Source organism: Pocillopora damicornis, chromosome 9 (assembly GCF_964200805.1).
Source record: "Pocillopora damicornis chromosome 9, jaPocDami1.2, whole genome shotgun sequence".
Classification (NCBI taxonomy): domain Eukaryota; kingdom Metazoa; phylum Cnidaria; class Anthozoa; order Scleractinia; family Pocilloporidae; genus Pocillopora; species Pocillopora damicornis.
The window spans coordinates 22,184,347-22,203,196 of record NC_142678.1 but is presented as its reverse complement, the minus strand read 5'-3'; the positions used below and the strand labels follow the sequence as shown (position 1 = coordinate 22,203,196).

The window sequence follows — 18,850 nt, the reverse complement described above, 5'->3', positions numbered from 1 at the left end:
GTAGGGAAAAGCTTAAAGTCGCATTATGAAAAGGTGTATGTGTCCATTCTTGGGCTCAAAAAGTGTAATTGTAATTAGAATGTGCACAGACGAAATGAGCTGTCTGCCTTTTTTTTTTGCTATTTGTTTCACCAAATATTGGAAAAGTGAAGAGACATCGAGCATTGGAACTTAGCCATCGGATTTGGAATCAGATACAAATTAGGAATCCAATTTGTAAAGGTTTAAGCTTATTTCAAAAAGTAAAGTATTCGGTCGACTTCTTTCAACTCCAATGGACAAACTTTATTTATTAGCTCAATATAAAATACACACAAACAAAACAGGCAGGGACTCCGCAACAGCTGACGCCAATTACTGTGGGCCCGGAACACAGAAAATTGAAATAAAAATTGCAATAAAAATTAATGAGTAGTTAGTAGCAACAATCATTGTTTCTTGTCAGATTACGGGCTTTGTTGCAACTTGTGCAGATAGACTTAAATGAGCGAGGAAAGCAGCTGGCTGACGGAAATGAACCACTTAATTACTTTCATGGTGTAGATCGGTCTTGCCTTCACCAATCTATACTAGCCACTACCCCGACCAAGATCTCAAATCTTCTGAAGTCGTGGCCTCTAACTGCAGAGCTAAAAGTAACATTTGAAAGGAGTGAGAAAGCTTTTGGCTAAAAAGCGTTTGAGTTGATATTACTTTACATCCAGAGAATTGAGAAACCTTTTCTCTGTCATTGAAATGTAACTCTTTAGCTGTACTTGTTGATTTTAAAGCCTTATTGCCAAAGTGAACATGTTGTTGGTATATTTAACACGACTCTCTCCTTCGCTGACTCTCTGTCTGGGTTCACAGCCTTCACCTGCTGTTTTGATGACGGTCTACAACATGAATTAAACCCGTTTTTGTTTTTTAGTGATGTCAATTGTGGCAGGTAACCAATCACAAAACAGAACTTTGAACAAGTGACAAAGATCACCATTGTCACACACTGGTTGTAGTTCAAAGATTTTGCGTCCATTTACAAACCCAGTCTGAGTTCAATTTCGAGCAAATTGTCACTTGGAAAAAACTCTGGCACAGGAGGAAAGATTTTCACAAAAATTCACCATGTCACAGGGCGCGAATTGTCGCTGGCACTCGTACCCGCTGTTATGTCAGCGTACACACCATTTTACACACGCGTACACGGCCATTTTTCCTTTTATTTTTCCTCTTAAATTATTGCTGTTTCTTTGAGCCTTTTACCAAAGAACATCAACTCACTAACTGACATCGAAGGGATCATGTATCCTATTACTTTGCGAATCATTTGCAACCAATACCAAAGTTAAGAGAGTAGATCCGATTTTGAAAAGTTTGTTCACCTTGATATTCACCTGATAACCGACTTTCTGAAATGAAAACGAAGTTTAAGGCAACTGGAGTTCTCGACGGCTTTGAGGCAGCTAATATTGAATCAAAAAATTGCAAGTAAGCTTTTAAATAGATTTCCTGTTCCATACACGAGAAGAAAAGTGATGAAAAGTTTCTGTCTTTATTTTATTAACCATCGTCATCTTAAAAGGGAATATTACATCATGTAATGATCATGACAATTATGGTTGTGACACAGACTCGACTCAGCTACTGATAAACATTATATTTCACCTCTTTTTGTCCAATGCGTTACATCATATTTGTCTTCAATGTGATACGTTTAAATAAATAAATTAGGAGATCAGATTAACATAGCTCACAAAAACAGTCATTGCGCAAATGTTCGAACAACGGTTTGACCGCTGATCAAAGCTTCTCCATCGATAAGTTTATCTATGTACATTTCTAAAGTAAGTGAGCTGACAAAGGAAGATAAGAATGCTTAAAATTTGTTCGAAAATTTCAGCATTGTATGGAGGGAGTTATAACGTCTTTCTAATAATTTCTAATTGCCATTTTCAGCGATAAAACAATCTGTTTTTAACCAGAATTAGTCCTTATGTTGACCTATCATGTCTTAAAAAGACATCAAGCTGACAATTTACACCATTCCTTTTGATCAATCAATAATTAAAAAAATTAATTATGCTTTCTCAATAAGACGTTTTACTTTAAGATCTTTAATTACCTTGCTGACTTTTTCGTAATCTGAAATAAAAACGCTCAGTGAAAAATTAATCCTTAAGTGAAATAAAGTCTTAGGGTCCCGGGGGTCGCACTACGGTGCATTTTGATCAACGTCAGGACCAAAAGAAGAGCAACAGAGAAGATTCTTGAGACCTTGACGATAATTTCCACCAAAACATAGGAAGATCCAAGGGTTGATCGCACAGTTCGACCAAGCTAGAAAAAAGGAAACAGAGATGAAGTAATAGAAACCACAAGATGCTGTAATTGTTGGGTCTGACTTGAATAGCATGAGCCACACAATACTTAGGGGCAGCCAGCACAATGCAAACCCCAACACGACGGCAACGGACAGTTTAAGAACATTTCGCTCTCTCTTCAAGCGTTTTTCTCTTGTGTTAGTTGATTGCTGCCCTGGAATTTTCTGGGATTTGATTTTTAACGTTATGGCGGAGTAAACTATGGTGATAAATACAAAAGAGACAAAAATAATTACAACTGACATCACCAAAGAGAAGTTTTTGAAGGACGAGTATTCTCCGAAGGCGTCATTCCAATCGAGCACACACGCTAGCCCCTCTGGAAACTCGACAACTTTCTGGACGAACAGGCTTCGGCACCAGATAGCCATAGCGATGATCCAAGTGGCGAGAATGAAGAACCGGCATCGCTTTAAATTAATAAGCGGGGAACGGAGGGGAAAAAACACAGCTCCAAATCGATCGACCGTTATTAAAACCAGACTTTGAACAGACACAGTAAAGGACACATTAGGTGCATAAATAGTGAACTTACATAACAATTGACCAAGCGGACCGCCTATCACCCAGGAGTTAGTGTATAACAAAACCAAATGATCAATTAAAAAGCTGATAAATGTTTAGTAAATGACTGGAAAGCAAAAGCTAAAATAGCGTTATTTGTTGAATTACGTTTGACAGCTGACTCCATGTGATGGCGGCTTATAATAAATGAAGAAAAATGTTCTAAGATGTAGTACACTCTATTTTAAAAGATTATAGAGAAACCAAGAGATTCTTTTGAGAAAAACCTAGTAAACTGAAATATTTGATTTTACTGTTTTCCATTGCCATAAACGACCGCATAAACTTCAACAAAACCACAAATGGAACGAAGACAGCATCGTGCTTCGATCCTACAGCAAGAAGAATCGGATACACTGTTACTTACAGCCTGATCTCTGTAGTTTCAGTGATTGCAAATTTATTGATTGCAATTATTTTTTACAAGACGAAAACTTTGAGGAAATCCATCAACTTTTTCATTGTCAATATGGCCATATCCGATATTCTTTTGCCGATTTTTCTTATAACGCCGTATTTAACATCGTTATACACTGAGGACCCGTGGCTGATCAGTGGTCCTGTTGGCGTGGTATTGTGTAAGCTGGTAATGTTCTTGCCTCACGTTTCTGTTTCTGTGTCTACCGAGAGCCTGGTTCTAATTGCAATGGACCGTTTTGTAGCTGTAGTATTTCCCCTCCGCTCTCCTCTCATCAGTTCAAGGCTGTGTCCGTTCCTCATCCTCGTAACTTGGATCGTTGCAATGGCCGTTTCGTTTCCATATCTCTTGACAATGAAACTTGTTGAGTATCCGGATGGCTTGGCGTGTGAGCGAAAGTGGATTGAAGCTTTTGGCGATAGCTCATCGTTAAAACTTTATAACGTAACGGTTTTCACTGTGTCGTTTTATGTTCCATTCGTATTGATTGCAATACTTTATATAATTATTTGCCTAAGGCTTAAGCTTCAGAAGAAACCAGGCGAGCCATCAATCAACATTGAGCGCCAACGAGCGATAAGGGAGCGAAACGTATTAAAGATGTCGGTAGCTATCGTGTTTGGGTTTGCGCTGTGCTGGTTTCCCTACACGATTCACTGGTTACTACCGACGCATTTCAGACCCGAAAATGCATCCTGTGGCTTCGGATACTTTACCGCCATTGCCTTTCTTTTGGCTCACTCAAACTGTGCTATAAACCCTTGCATTTGTTTCATTTTTAGCGTTAATTACCGGCAAGGTTTCAAGAATCTAACGCGGGGCTCTCTTGTCTTTAATAATGATGTCAATACTTCTGAAAGTGTTGTATTCCAGCGACGGCGGGCAAGTGAATCGAAGACCGATTGTTTAGTCTCAGATGCACATGTAGTGCAGATAAACTGCATTGACTGACCAACTTTGAAAATCGAAGGGGAGCGAAATTTTTAGTCGGCCTTTGAAGATGAAAACTGGGGGAACCACCCATTAAAGCATGTAGCAAGAAGCGGTCAAGTTTCAAATCTCTTTATTTTACATGTTATCGGAATTAAAAAGGATTATTAATGGGCATTATTTTGATCGCCTTTTTTATATCTTTGTTTTTCAAGGGCATTGGGAAAAGCCTTATGCAATTACAAGAATGTTAATTGCAGAGAAATTGATTCTGACGTAGCCAAAGTGTGAAGGAACTGAAAGAAATTTCAAATTTAAGTCGTCCTCTATTATGCTCTATGAAAACCTGGGTGCCACCTGAAGCCTGTAATAAGAAGCGGTTAACTTTTGTCTCTCATCTCTTTATTTGAACGTGATTAAAAAATTTGAATTTTAAAACGTTTACTTTAAAAGACGAAAAAATAATTTAAGTTGACATCGGCACTCTTTTTTATCGTTATCTTTTTGTCCCACTAGAGGCGTAGGAAAATTGTCATACGATAACAAGGGAGCGAATTTCTAAATCATGATATAATTTCACAAAATCTGACGTTTCAGGCGTTTCTGCCTTTGTTGGATCCTTACATACGAAAGTTTGAAGGGAAGAGAAATTTTAAGTCACCCCTCATTATACTTTGAAAATGAAACCCGGGTACCAGCTGGAGCCTGTAATAAAAAAAAGCCATTAAGTTTTGTCTCTCTTTATTTGAACATCGCATCGAACTTTCAATTTTCAAAAAAAAAGAAAAGATTAAAAGACGAAAGCTATTAATTCAAGTCAATATCGGCATTCATTCTATTTTATCTTTTTAAATTTCTTTTTCCACCAGAATCATTTGGGAAATTTTCATACAATTACACGAGAGCGAATTTCTGACACAGATGACTTTATTTCACAGATCTGACATTTTCTCGATTCTGACGGCCAAAGTGTAAAGGAAAAAGAAATTTTTAAAATTCGTCTCCCATTATGCTCTATGAAAACTTTGGGTGTCATCTGAAGCCTGTAATAAGAAGCGATTAAGTTTCGTCTGTCTTTATTTGAACATATTCATATCTACGCATACAAGAAATCCTCGCAGCTATGAACGCTACTGAACTAGTAGTTGAAATAAGACCTGAAAAAAATTCAGGCCCGTACAGGATTTGAACCCATGACCTCTGCGATATCGATGCAGCGCTCTACTAACTGCGCTAACAAGCCAACTGGGAACAAGTTATTACATTGGATCTAAATAAACCATCACATCACAGAGGTCATGGGTTCAAATCCCGTACGGGCCTGAAAATCTTTCTTCCGGTCTTATTTCAACTACTAGTTCAGTAGCGTTCATAGCTGCGAGGATCTCTTATATTTGTTTCTTCACCGCAGTGCACATATATGATTTTCATATATCTACAATCATTATGTTCATATCTTTTCGTCTGTCTCTATTTAATTTGAATATGTTTATATCACTGTCATGTATGAAATCTTAATCAGAATTATAGGCGGGGGGGGGGGGGGGGGGGTTAAAGTGTAAAAGAATCCGTGATCTCTTTCATATCATTAACTAATTATGATTGCTCGACAATCTTGTACTAAATAAGTGAGTCATGGAACATTGGCAGCCCTATCTCTCATTTCAATTAAGAAATACAAAATGAAACTTTATTGAAACTACGTCCGAGGAAACCTTTGCGTGCCATCTTTTATGCACCTGCCGCCTCGCCTGTCTTTGCTGACTGTAAGCCTCCGACAGGCGAGATTCATGAATAAATTGAGGGGGAGGGAAGACAAGGAAACTTGATATATTGAATGTTACTAATCGAAATAAAGAAAAGAGATCTGCAAGACGTCAACAAGCGGACTCTATTTGAACAGAATTGTTTAATCAGTAGCAAGAGAATATTAAATGTTTATATTCTGTTGTCAGTCGCTTTCCTCTTTCAGATATTTTTCCACCCACAATATACGACTGAGAGAATCAACTATTTGATAATTGCGTCAGGATGTCGCCAGCATATCGCGTCCTATTTTTGAAACTCCATGTAAGTGTTTGCTAATGTTTTGCCAGTATGAGCACCTGTTTGAACAAACGAGGCCAAATTAAAAACTTTCTCACATTGTGTTCTTACCAGAAGTAAGCAATATATGATGCACAGTAAATGTTTCCTCACGAAACATAGAAAATCTAGAAAATTTGGATTAATACATCTGATATGGTCATATCTACGATAAAGTGATTGATAAAATGATAAGTTTCTCCCTGTGTTCTGTATGGTATTTATAATATAATCCAAATGAAGATGATATTCTATATCCGACGGGAATTAAAACCCTTTCTAATGCACATGACTGTAAGATTTTATCAGATACTACTTGATTAGTATATTTTATTCATAGTTGTTTCTAATGCAACGTTGACAGGATTCTTTAATGCATATCAACGGTTCACCCCTAGGAAAAAAATGTTTTTACGGCAACAGATTCGTTTCTAAACCTCTTTTTGCTCTTTGAAACGAAAAATATTCACACAACCGTGAACAAGATTAGTATTATTTTTTAATTTTACTTAAGATATTTTGGAGGATTAGAGGAAAAATGATATCTTCGTTGCCTTAAATCGACCGCATACGCTCATTAACCTTCCGTGCTTCGGCGAGGCTATCTATTCAAAATGTAACCATCGCTGAGCAACAAAATTCATTCCCCGCCGTGAAGCCAAAGTACAGGTAATATGACTTTCAAAGAAGAACAAAAGGACGAAAGAGCGAAAAAAAAAAAAATATCGGTTTCGATGAACCGTATCCCTGAATAGGTTTTAAGAAAAGGATAATTTCTCCTTCCTTAACCAATCTTTGGCTCTGAGCAGGTCTCGGGGGGCTAACTAGAGTCTCAATAAACAAAACAAAGCTGATTACTAACAAATAGCTTTCATTTACTATCTTTAGCCCAACTTCTTTTACTGAGCTGGATCTGGTTTCCATGAGAAACAGATCCAAAAGATTTTTCCCCATGGTAAAAACTCCTTCCTTACTCGCTTATTAATTTTTTCCCAAAAAAGTCACTTCAGATCGCACGACTTTTAGGGAAATTTGCATAGCGGCTTAAACCGTTATTTAGAATAATTATGGCTTAATGATCATGTTATACACATAATTCTAGTTACATATTTGTAAACATGTTTTTGTAGACTGCTGTCGTTGAAATTTTCCCAAGAGGTTAAAGTATCAGATAAAAAATAAGATCGAATCGATCGCATGTAGCCTCCACTTAATTAAGACAAAACAAAGTACGTAACCACAGCTCTTTCATGACCATTGTGTTCGCGAAAACTTAACCCGTCCGCACCTTGTTATACCCGAAAACATATGATTAAAATCCTCTTCTTTCACAATTAAAAGCAAGTTAACAGATTGTTTGAATGAGTGTGTCTGAAATGGTTTTTAAACGAAGGGATCAAAATATTTTGAGAGCATTAGAAAGAATTACATCTGTTTATTATTTGGCATGAGAACTAAAAAGAGATATCAAAGAAGTACCTGGGACATTAGGGTTTGACTGAATTAGGAAAAAAAAATTGATCGAGAATTGAAAGAAATGTTGCGCTATTTAAACTTCATCAATTCCTTCCATAGCACTCATATCACCGGCCACTTTGTAATTTGCTTTCACCTCGGGGTCTTCATGACATTTGCCACTCAGTAATATTTACACCTTGAATAAATGACCTCACCAGAGCACTTAACATAAGTGCGTTTATGCGGTCGTTGATGGCAACGGAAAACAGTAAAATTAAATTTTTCAGTTTACTGGGTTTTTCTCAAAAGAAACTCTTGGTTTCTCTATAATCCTTTTAAATACTGTGCACTACATCTTGGAACATTTTCCTTCAATCATTATAGGCTGTCATCACACGGAACCAGCTGTCAAACGTTATTCAACAAATAACGCTATTTCAGTATTTGCTTTCCAGTCATTTGCTTAATTTTATTGCCTTTTTAATTCAGATCACGCCTCGCAGGGGAAGAAAATAACAAAATACAAAATAAAGACGGTATATACATTACTGAGTTGGATTTAGTTCTGCATGAGGAACAGATCCAAAAGATTTTTCCCACAGTAAAAACTTCTTTCCTTGCTCTCTTATTAACTTTTTTCCTGTCTTTATTTATTTATTTTTTATTTTATAAAAGCTGTTAGCAAAGTTGAATCCGATTCTCTTTCCCTCAGTAGCTGGATTTAAGCAGCTCGGTACCTGTGTTCCATTCATCGTTGTGGTCACGTTCACCGACATTCGATATCCTATTTTTGAAACTCCATGTAAGTGTTTGCCAATGTTTAACCAGTATGAGCACCTGTTTGAACAAACGAGGCTAAATTAAAAACTTTCTTACATTGTATTCTTACCAGAAGTAAGCAATATATGATGCACAGTAAATGTTTCCTCACGAAACAAAGTTGGTGATTGAGCGTTTGGAATCTAGAAAATTTGGATTAATACATCTGATATGGTCATATCTACGATAAAGTGATTGATAAAGTGATAACTTTCTCCCTGTGTTCTGTATAGTATTTATAATATAATCCAAATGAAGATGATATTCTATATCCGACAGGAATTAAAACCCTTTCTAATGCACATGACTGTAAGATTTTATCAGATACTACTTAATTAATATGTTTTATTCATAGTTGTTTCTAATGCAACGTTGATAGAATTCCTTAATGCATATCAACGGTTCACCCCAAGGAAAAAAATGTTTTTACGGCAACAGATTCGATTCTAAACCCTTAAGTGTGGATGTTCTTTGCTTTTCATAATGATGTATTTAATTTAGTTTCAGTTCAGTTTACAAACAATTCTTATTATATTCTAAAGCGGCTGCCATGATACATTGCATCTTTATTAGCCCTGGCAACTCACTCAGCAGCCGAGGAGATTCTTAAGACCTTGGCGATAATTTCCACTGAAAATAAAACAGATGGAGGGGTTCATAGCGCTATTTGTTCGACTCAGTAGCAGAGCAACTTGCTCTAATAACTGTTTGAATCCACAGGACATTGTAGCATTGTTTTCATCTGCAAACATACGTACTAATGCAAAAATACTGAATGGAATCCAGCATACAGCGAACCCTAACACAATAGCAATGGAAAGCTTCAGCGCATTTCTCTCCCTTCTCAAGCGCTGAATTTGAGCGTTCATTGAGTGTTCGCCTGGTCCTCTCTGGGACTTCAGTTTCAAAAAATTCACAAGATATAGAATAAACATCAGAACGAAGGGAATATAAAAAGATGCATTAAAAAAGTGCCATAAAGTATTTTGTCACCGACGAGGAATCGTCAAAAACACGCATCCATTGCCGCACACACTTGTACTCATGATCATATTCGACCAGCTTGAACGCGACCAGATACGGGATGAATATAGCCATGGCGATGATCCACGTGGCGAGAATAAAGAAGCGGTACAATTTTGAGCTGAAGAGCGGGGAACGGAGGGGAAATACCACAGCTACAAATCGATCCACTGCTATGAGCACAAGGCTCTGAATTGACACAGCAGAGTTGCATTCATTGTTGCGCTCAAGTTCGTGGACATTTCGAAGACGCGTTCTTCAGTCACCGTTAAAGTTAAGTATTATCTTATGGAAGTCACAAACACCTCTATATGTATTACCGCTTGCTGTGGAAGTGATGTGAACATTTGAATATTTTATTTTGATGATTCACACTGAAACCAATTATTTTAGGTCTTTATTTGGGTTTGTTGTCATAGATCACGAAATTTTGTTTACATTTTCCAGTTAACAGCTGTTTTTAAAATTGCCGTCGGCAACTCTGGTGGAGCCGGAAAGAAGGAGAAATCTAGAAGAAAGTTTCACAGTTTTCTACGTTATCACCCGCTAATTCGTTACCAGTCCACGGGACACTTTTAAGACAAAATAAAACCACTGAGAGATTATCACTCTGAAGCATGATGAAGCACTCTTTACTTTTAGTGTTTGGGCTTAGCCTGTTAAAAGCTGCATTCTAGCAAAACTCTTAGTAATGAAAGTCACTTTCAAAACATCAGTATAATCTATCAGGGATCGCAGGGATCGCAGTTTTCCGCCGACAATGAATTCTTATATAAGTTCGTGGTTAAATCGACGTCGTGCATGTGCGTAAAACAAGGATCACCTTATTTATTCGAGTAAACGCCCTAGGCGCTTAATACATTTTGAGACCCTTAGAGTGAGCGCTTATTCGAGAAGGGCGCTTATTTGATTTTTTTCATTTTCAGCAAGTATTTAGTTTATTTCGCCACAAAATGATAAATAATAACAATACGCGAAAATGCGCCATAGGCAGTGAATTTCGAGATTGTAAGGAAATATTTAATAGAGGCTCTCGATTGGGTTAACCGTTAGACTCCAACGCCAAAGCTTCTTCTTTAATTTATTACACTTTGCCGCTACAACGTTTACAGTTCCCTTTCTGATTAACTCCAACCCTAAAGCTTCTTATTTAATTAATAACGCGTTACCGCTACAACGTTTACAGTATTCCCTGACCAGTTGAAAATACATACTGGCTGTCTTTTTTCGGGTGCCAAGTCAAAAATTTCAGAAGCAATATAGCGAGGCTCTTCTAAAAGGGATTACGAACAGTTTCAGCAAGTCAGAAAAAGATGACCAGAGTTGTAAAATGTGGAAAGTTTACTGTCACTAAACAGTAAATCAGTTGATGGATGGGTTAGGCCGCACCAGCTACTTCGTTAGAGTAGTTATTAGGGAGCTTAAGCATCAACGGCAGACGCGGACGGCAGCCGCAAGTTAAAAGTTCTTATTTCTTGGGGTCGATGAATTAGCGTCAAATCGCGCCAGATTTAGTTCCATTCTTTCTCCTGTTGCCGCCCGTGTCTCAAAAACGTCTCTGCTCAAATTCTCTATAAATAGGGATAAAGAACTGGTGGGCATGTTCAGCCACATCAATGCGCAGATAAATCCAAACAGCATGCAGAAGGCTGGGGAGAAAACGATAACTAAGCAGCTTCGCCTGTAGGAAAACAACCGAAGAGATTCTTGAGACCTTGACGATAATTACCACTGAAGATAAAACAGATGCAAGGATTTACAGCACAGTACGAGCACATCAGAAGAAAGGCAATAGTTCCAAAGTATTGCATGCCACAAGATGGCCATATAGCCATGTTTGATGAATAAAGGAACAGCAAGGTGTTGATGCTGAATGGCAACCAGCATACGGCGAACACCAAGACAATGGCAACGGACATTTTAAGAACATTTCTTTCTTTCTTCAAACGCCGCTCTCTTGCGTTAGCTGATTGCTCCCCTGGAATCTTATGCGATTTAATTCTTAAGGCAATGGCAAAATAAAGCATGGAAATAGAAACCAAAGGGACATAGTTGGTAACAACGATCAATCCCAGTACGTAGGTTTGCTGCGATAGGGACTCTCCAAATGTATCATTCCACTGCCACCAACAAAACAGCCCCTCTGGATACTCGACAACTTTCAGGGCGATCAAATATGGACAATGGACTGCCATGGCGACGATCCAAATGACGAGAATGAAGTACCGGCACTGCTTTGAATTGATCAGTGGGGAACGGAGAGGAAATACTACAGCCCCAAATCGATCCACTGCGATCAACAATAGGCTCTGAACTGACACTAGAATTGAGACATCTGCAGCGAAGGGACTCAGTTTACACACCGCTTGGCCAAGGGGACCGCCAACCAGCCAGTGGCCGGCCGTGTTTAACCTTACAAGAATTGGAGGAAAGTAGAAAATCGGGAACAACAGATCGGAGAGTGCCATGTTTACAATCAAAATGTTGATTGGTGTTCTCAGAGTTTTCGTCCTATAGACAATCATTCCAATGAAGGTATTCGCAGCCAGCGACACAACAAATAGCAGACAGTAGGCGAAGGTTTCACCAATTCTTCTCGCTGTGGGGTTGAAGCAGCTCGACATGGACTGTGTTCCATTCACCATTGCTGTCACGTTTGCAGACATTTTTCGATACCAAGAGATCAGGTTTTTCTTCAGCCAGCAGCCTTGCGGTGGGTACCTAAACTCGACTTGATTGAAAACACAGCCTATCCATCTTATATAGATCAAACTTTCACATGTTTAATTAATGAACATACCTAGGAAAATTCTAGAAAATCGACAGTCTTCACCTGAGACCTCTAACTAAGAAAAGTATGGTTGGAATCAGCTGTTGTCCGAAATTAAGCAAACGATATGCTTTTTCAAATATTGTCGGCAAAAGGGACAATTTTCTCAAGTTTATAAGCAGGAGCCCATCCTATATGAGTTTATATAATCATTATCAATATTGTTCCAATGGCTCCAGAAATAGCCCAGCCACAGATGTTTACTGATATAGAATAACGGTTGACAGCTAGTAGCGAAAAGATCTACAATCTTCTTTTCAATTCAGAATTTATTTTTAATTATGTTGCCATCGAAAGTTTAATTAGCCTGAGCTTGTTGCTCAGTAGACTGGTTGGAGTTTTAAAGAAAACTTTCAGGAAGTTGTAATAAAAGGGAAGGAAACAGCCGGGACAAAGCCGATTTCCTATATGCGAGAAAAATGGTATGGTTTCATAAGTCACCAGGAGAACTTGTAATAATTTAACAAATTTACGTGACAGAATTCATATGGCTTACAATGTAAATTTTTCCTTTAATCTTGTTTCTGTATTCGAGCAAAGATGATATCTCCATTGCTTTAACCGACTTAAACGATCGCATACACTCATTAACCTTCTGTGCCGCGGCGAGGCCATCTATTCAAAATGTAAACATCGTTGAGCAACAAAATTCAGTCCCCGCGGTAAAACCAAAGTACAGGTGATATGACTATCAAAGAAGAACAAAAGGACAAAAGAGTAAAAAAGGATAAATATCGGTTTCGATGAACCGTATCCCTGAAGTTGTTTTAAGAAAAGGATAATTTTCCTTTCTTTAACCAAGCTTTGGCACTGAGTAGTTCTCGGGGGGCTACCTTTAGTCTCAATAAACAAAACAAAGCTGATTACTGACAAATACCTTTCATTTACTTTCTTTAGTCCAACTTCTTTTACTGAGTTGGATCTAGTTTTCCATGAGGAACAGATCCAAATGATTTTTCCCATAGTAAAAACTTACTTACTCGCTTATTAACTTTTTCCTGTCTTTATTTTGTATTTTGTTATTTTATAAAAGCTGTAAGCAAAGGTTAATCCGATTCCCTTTCCCTCAGTAACTGGATTTAAGTAGCTCGTTACCTGTGTTCCATTCATCGTTGCGATCACATTTGCCGACATTCAGCCAACAGCTCTGAACGCTCTTTTTTTAAGTGAACGCAGTGATGATTTGCATAGATATTAATATTGTACTAAATTGCATACGTTAGCTTCTCCCGAAATTTAAGAATATCGACAGATGTACCTGAACCTTCATTTTGATTAGCAAAAGTATCTACAACTGTAGTTACCTCGGATGAAAGAGTTGGGAATGATCTCATTTGGATAATTCTACTTTAAATAGAAATATCATTGGCCTCAGGAAAGTTTTAGAAAGTTCCATTTTCTCAGTCTATTTTCTTCTCTTGACGTGTATGTAAACAGCTGGTAATTACAACATTCAGTTTAAGGAAAGGAGAGACTTCCCTGAGAATTTATTAGTTATCGCATTTTTTATTTTGTTTCGTAAAAAATTAGCTGTAAAGAAGCGATATTACCTCGTGGAAATAATCTGCCACAAAATAACATGCATGTCCTTATTTATAAACATCTTTGTTAATTGCTACAGTATTTTCGGCGTAAAACTGTAAAGGTTTTTGTACGCTTTCAATACGTATCATAAATTTGTGCTTCAGTTACTTGATGCTGATTTTTGTATTTTTTAATTGACCGCTTGTTTGCATACTATTTTTGTACCAGACGATTGACGGATGTCAGTTTCCAAGCCAGAATGAGTCGTGAAAAACTAATATCAGCTAACAAAAAGCGAGGAATGTGTGTGCGAGAACGGCCTGGTAATTGAGGAGTGGGAAACGGGGAAATAAATGAAGTTAAAATGAAAGCTGGCTGTTTTCTTCCCCTGCGAGGCGTGATCTAAATTAAAAAGGCAATAAAACTTAAGCAAACGACTGGAAAGCAAAAACTGAAATAGCGTTATTTGTTGAATAACATTTGACAGCTGGTTTCATGTGATGACAGCTTATAATAAGTGAAGGAAAATGTTGTAGAATGTAGTATGCAGTATGTTAAAGGATCACAGAGAAACCAAGAGATTCTTTTGAGAAAAAACTTATTAAACTGAAAAATTTAATTTTACCGTTTTCCGTTGCCATAAACGACCGCATAAACGCACTTATGTTAAGTGCTCTTGTGAGGTCATTTATTCAAGGTGTAAATATCACTGAGCGACAAATGTCATGCACTCCCAAAGGTAAAAGCAAATTACAAAGTGGAGGTGATATGAGTGCTAATGAAGGAATTGATGAAGTTTAAATAGCGCAACATTTCTTTCAATTCTAGATCAATTTTGTTTTCTTAATTCAGTCAACCCTAATGTCCCATGTACTTCTTTGACATCTCCTTTTATTTCTCATGCCAAAGAATAAACAGATGTTGTTCTTTCTATTGCTCTCCATATAATTTCGTCTCTTCGTTTAAACCTATTTCAAGCACACTCATTCAAACAATAAGTTAACTTTCTTTTCTTTGTGAAAAAAGAGGATTTTAATTATATGTTTTCTGGTATATATAACAAGGCGAGGTCGGGTTAATTTTTCGCGAACACAAAAGTCATGAAAGGGCTGTGGTTATTTAATATGTTTTGTCTTTATTTACTGGATGCTACATGTGATCAATTCGATCTTATTTTTTTATCTGATCCTTTAACCTCTTGGAAAAATTTCAACGACAGCGCTCTACAAAAAGTGTTTACAAAATATGTACCTAGAATTATATATATCAAACGATCATTAAGCCATAATTATTCTAAATAACGGTTTAAGCCGTCATAAAAATTTTCTTAAAAATTCTTTGAGTTGCCAGTTAGGTATAGACACGAAGTCTTGCGGTCTGAAGTGAGTTTTTCTAAGGAGTTTGAAGATCCTGGTTTATTTCAACTTCCTTAACCGGTCATTTTGAATTAATAAGTGCCAGAATACCAGTAGACAAGATATTTTATATACATATATTTTTTAGCGGGTCGATTGAGTTGTATCCCAATCTTTAAACTTCGTTCGTGACTATTCAAAGAAGGAGTTTCACTTCAAAGTCGTATTAATTAGCCCATTTCTGTTATATATCAGCAGTAAAGCTGACATATTGTGTACCTGCACCAGAAACATCGTAAGCTAGTGAGCGAACATGCAACAGCTCGGGGGCTCAAACTACAACATAGCATATGGGTCAACCAGAAAGAACTGCCAGCTATCCAACTGTCAGCTTAATCAATAAGTCGCTGTCTGCTCAAAGACTTTCGAAATTCTTGTAACGGTGACAGCTTTTCAATCGACGTATTCCGGCCATTTATATCGTGTAAAGCCGCTCCATAAAATATTTAGCATTTTCTCTCTTTCGGTTTAAAAAGCATCTAGGTCAACCAGAAAGAAATCAGCTAAAGAGACTCTTAAAGCCTTGATGAAACCCCGACGGCAAATTTAGAATTCGATACCGCCCTCATACGTTATGCTGAAGTTGAGATGTGGCGCTGTAGGTGACGGTAAACATATCTACCCATTTGTAGACTTCGCAAAACCCCAACTAAAAATATAAATTCATTTGTTAAACTACATGTTCTTGCCGTTAGGATTGTTTAAGGTTAAAAGGTATCACGTTTTGAAATACAACATGTATAGTAGTTTCCCGATTCCAGTTCACATATTAAGATCTTTCGTGGTACGAATTGATGGTTTCAGTAATTTTTATTTTTCTCAGTGGTCATTTGGTTCAAATGTTTGCATTGAAAACGCCACTTAATAACTGTCTTTTGAAAGACCTCCCGATGAAATATGTCGGTATTGACACAATTTTTATGCACAGGGCTCAACCCTAGTTAGCGATTTGAATCCGATAAGCTTTTGCTTGATGGCGCTTTGTTCACGAAACTTCTCTTCAGCTGAGCGGATCATTTAAGTTTAGCGCCAACTTAAATGACTAGTGCTGGAAAAGATCAATCTTAGAAATTGAAGTTCCATGTTCTTCTTGATTCATGTTGTGACTGCTTTGAAATGACTTTTTAGATAATAACAAACCTATCACTCGCCCTATTTAACTACAAAAACAATAGGTAAAAAACAACCTTATGGTAAATTATCTCTGTCATAATAACTTAATTGATCGGTCTTTATCTTCAAACACCTTTGCATATTGCGAGACTACTTTTCGTGTAAACATTCCTTTTGGGGATTTCCAACTGTCAGCTCAATTAATAAGTCACTTTCTATTTAACGGGTTTCGAAATTCTCTCGACGGTGACAGCTTTTTAATCAACGTATTCCGGCCATTTGTATCGCGTAAAGCCGCTAGCGCTCTGTAAAAATTTTGCATTTTCTTTCTTTCAGTTTAAAAAGCATAATAGCGAATGGATAATAAATAGTTGACTTAAACGACTGCATAAGCTCACCAACCATATGTACCTCGGCGAGGCCATCTATTCAAAATGTAAACATCGCTGAGCGACAAATTTCAGTCTCCGCGGTAAAACAAAGAACAGGTGATACGACTATCAACGAATAACAAAAAGACTAAAGAGTAAAAAAAGAATAAATATCGGTTTCGATGAACCGTACCCCTGAGGTTATTTTAGGCAAACGATAATTTCCCTTTTTTTAACCAATCTTTGGCTCTGAACCCAACTTTTAAAATAAGAACTGTATGACAAAGACAAAGCAGCATAATTTTGCTTGAAGGGATCAAAATATATTGAGAGCAATAGAAAGAATAACATCTGTCTATTCTTTGGCGTCAGAAATAAAAAGAGATATCAAAGAAGTACATGGGACATTGGGGTTTGACTGAATTAGGAAAAAAAATTGATCGAGAATTGAAAGAAATTTTGCGCTATTTAAACTTCATCAATTCCTTCCTTAGCACTCATATCACCGGCCACTTTGTAAGTTGCTTTTACCTCGGGGTCTTCATGACATTTGCCACTCAGTAATATTTACACCTTGAATTAATGACCTCACCAGAGCACTTAACATAAGTGCGTTTATGCGGTCGTTGATGGCAACGGAAAACAGTAAAATTAAATTTTTCAGTTTACTGGGTTTTTCTCAAAAGAAACTCTTGGTTTCTCCATAATCCTTTAAAATACTGTGCACTACGTCTTGGAACATTTTCCTTCAATAATTATAGGCTGTCATCACACGGAACCAGCTGTCAAACGTTATTCAACAAATAACGCTATATCAGTATTTGCTTTCCAGTCATCTGCTTAATTTTATTGCCTTTTTAATTCAGATCACGCCTCGCAGGGGAAGAAAATAACAAAATACAAAATAAAGACGGTAATAGTTGGATTTAGTTCTGCATGAGGAACAGATCCAAAAGATTTTTCCCACAGTAAAAACTTCTTTCCTTACTCGCTTATTAACTTTTTTCCTGTCTTTATTTATTTATTTTTTATTTTATAAAAGCTGTTAGCAAAGTTGAATCCGATTCTCTTTCCCTCAGTAACTGGATTTAAGCAGTTCGGTACCTGTGATCACAATAGCAATGGAAAGCTTCAGCGCATTTCTCTCCCTTCTCAAGCGCTGAATTTGAGCGTTCATTGAGTGTTCGCCTGGTCCTCTCTGGGACTTCAGTTTCAAAAAAATGGCAAGATATAGAATAAACATCAGAACGAAGGAAATATAAAAAAATGCAATAAAAAGTGCCATAAAGTATTTTGTCACCGACGAGGAATCGTCAAAAACACGAATCGATTGCCGCACACACTTGTACTCATGATCATATTCGACCAGCTTGAACGCGACCAGATACGGGATGGATGTAGCCATGGCAATGATCCACGTGGCGAGAATAAAGAAGCGATACAATTTTGAACTAAAGAGTGGAGAACGGAGGGGAAATACCACAGCTACAAATCGATCCACTGCTATCAGCACAAGGCTCTGAATTGACACAGCAGAGGAGAGATCGGCTGAAAAAGGAGCGAGCTTACACAAAACCTCGCCAAGATGGCCTCTAATGGACCAATCATCGTCATGTATCTCTACTACAGTTTTCGGGATCAAGAATATCGGAAACAGTAGGTCTGACATAGCCATGTTCACAATTAGATTGTTGATGGGTTTTCGCATGGTTTTTGTCTTGTAAACAATTATTCCAACAAAGGAATTTCCAACCACAGAAATAATAAATATTACGCAGTAAGCAATTGTGTGCCCAATCCTCAATGCTGTGGGATTATAGCAGTTCGACGGCTGAGTTCCATTCATTGTTGCGCTCAAGTTCGTGGACATTTCGTAGACGCGTTCTTCAGTCACCGTTAAAGTCAAGTATGATCTTATGGAAGTCACAAACACCTCTATA

General features: G+C 37.4%; 4 protein-coding genes and 1 pseudogene across 4 annotated transcripts; 1 reads left to right on the top strand and 4 right to left on the bottom strand.

The window, feature by feature from the left end:
* Positions 1-2,191: 2,191 nt before the first annotated feature.
* On the bottom strand, positions 2,192-3,051 carry LOC149040729 (substance-P receptor-like). The gene is made up of 2 exons (XM_089181603.1): positions 3,047-3,051; positions 2,192-2,969 (listed from the first exon to the last, which is right to left on the bottom strand). Exons 1-2 carry the CDS (start codon positions 3,049-3,051, stop codon positions 2,192-2,194), a joined length of 783 nt encoding a protein of 260 aa, XP_089037729.1.
* A 40-nt stretch (positions 3,052-3,091) lies between these two features.
* On the top strand, positions 3,092-4,446 carry LOC149040728 (RYamide receptor-like). The gene is made up of 2 exons (XM_089181602.1): positions 3,092-3,096; positions 3,156-4,446. Exons 1-2 carry the CDS (start codon positions 3,092-3,094, stop codon positions 4,291-4,293), a joined length of 1,143 nt encoding a protein of 380 aa, XP_089037728.1. The 3' UTR covers positions 4,294-4,446.
* A 4,766-nt stretch (positions 4,447-9,212) lies between these two features.
* Positions 9,213-10,460, bottom strand: LOC149040727 (substance-K receptor-like; annotated as a pseudogene).
* Positions 10,461-11,324: 864 nt separating this feature from the next.
* LOC149040726 (RYamide receptor-like) lies at positions 11,325-12,338 on the bottom strand. Its single transcript, XM_089181457.1, has one exon. It carries the CDS (start codon positions 12,321-12,323, stop codon positions 11,325-11,327), a length of 999 nt encoding a protein of 332 aa, XP_089037583.1. The 5' UTR covers positions 12,324-12,338.
* Positions 12,339-17,985: 5,647 nt separating this feature from the next.
* Positions 17,986-18,780, bottom strand: LOC149040725 (neuropeptide SIFamide receptor-like). Its single transcript, XM_089181601.1, has one exon. It carries the CDS (start codon positions 18,778-18,780, stop codon positions 17,986-17,988), a length of 795 nt encoding a protein of 264 aa, XP_089037727.1.
* Positions 18,781-18,850: the final 70 nt, after the last annotated feature.

Bases quoted from the DNA above. Each gene is read 5' to 3' on its own strand.
- LOC149040726 (XM_089181457.1), bottom strand. From the start codon at position 12,323: ATGTCTGCAAACGTGACAGCAATGGTGAATGGAACACAGTCCATGTCG.
- LOC149040725 (XM_089181601.1), bottom strand. From the start codon at position 18,780: ATGTCCACGAACTTGAGCGCAACAATGAATGGAACTCAGCCGTCGAAC.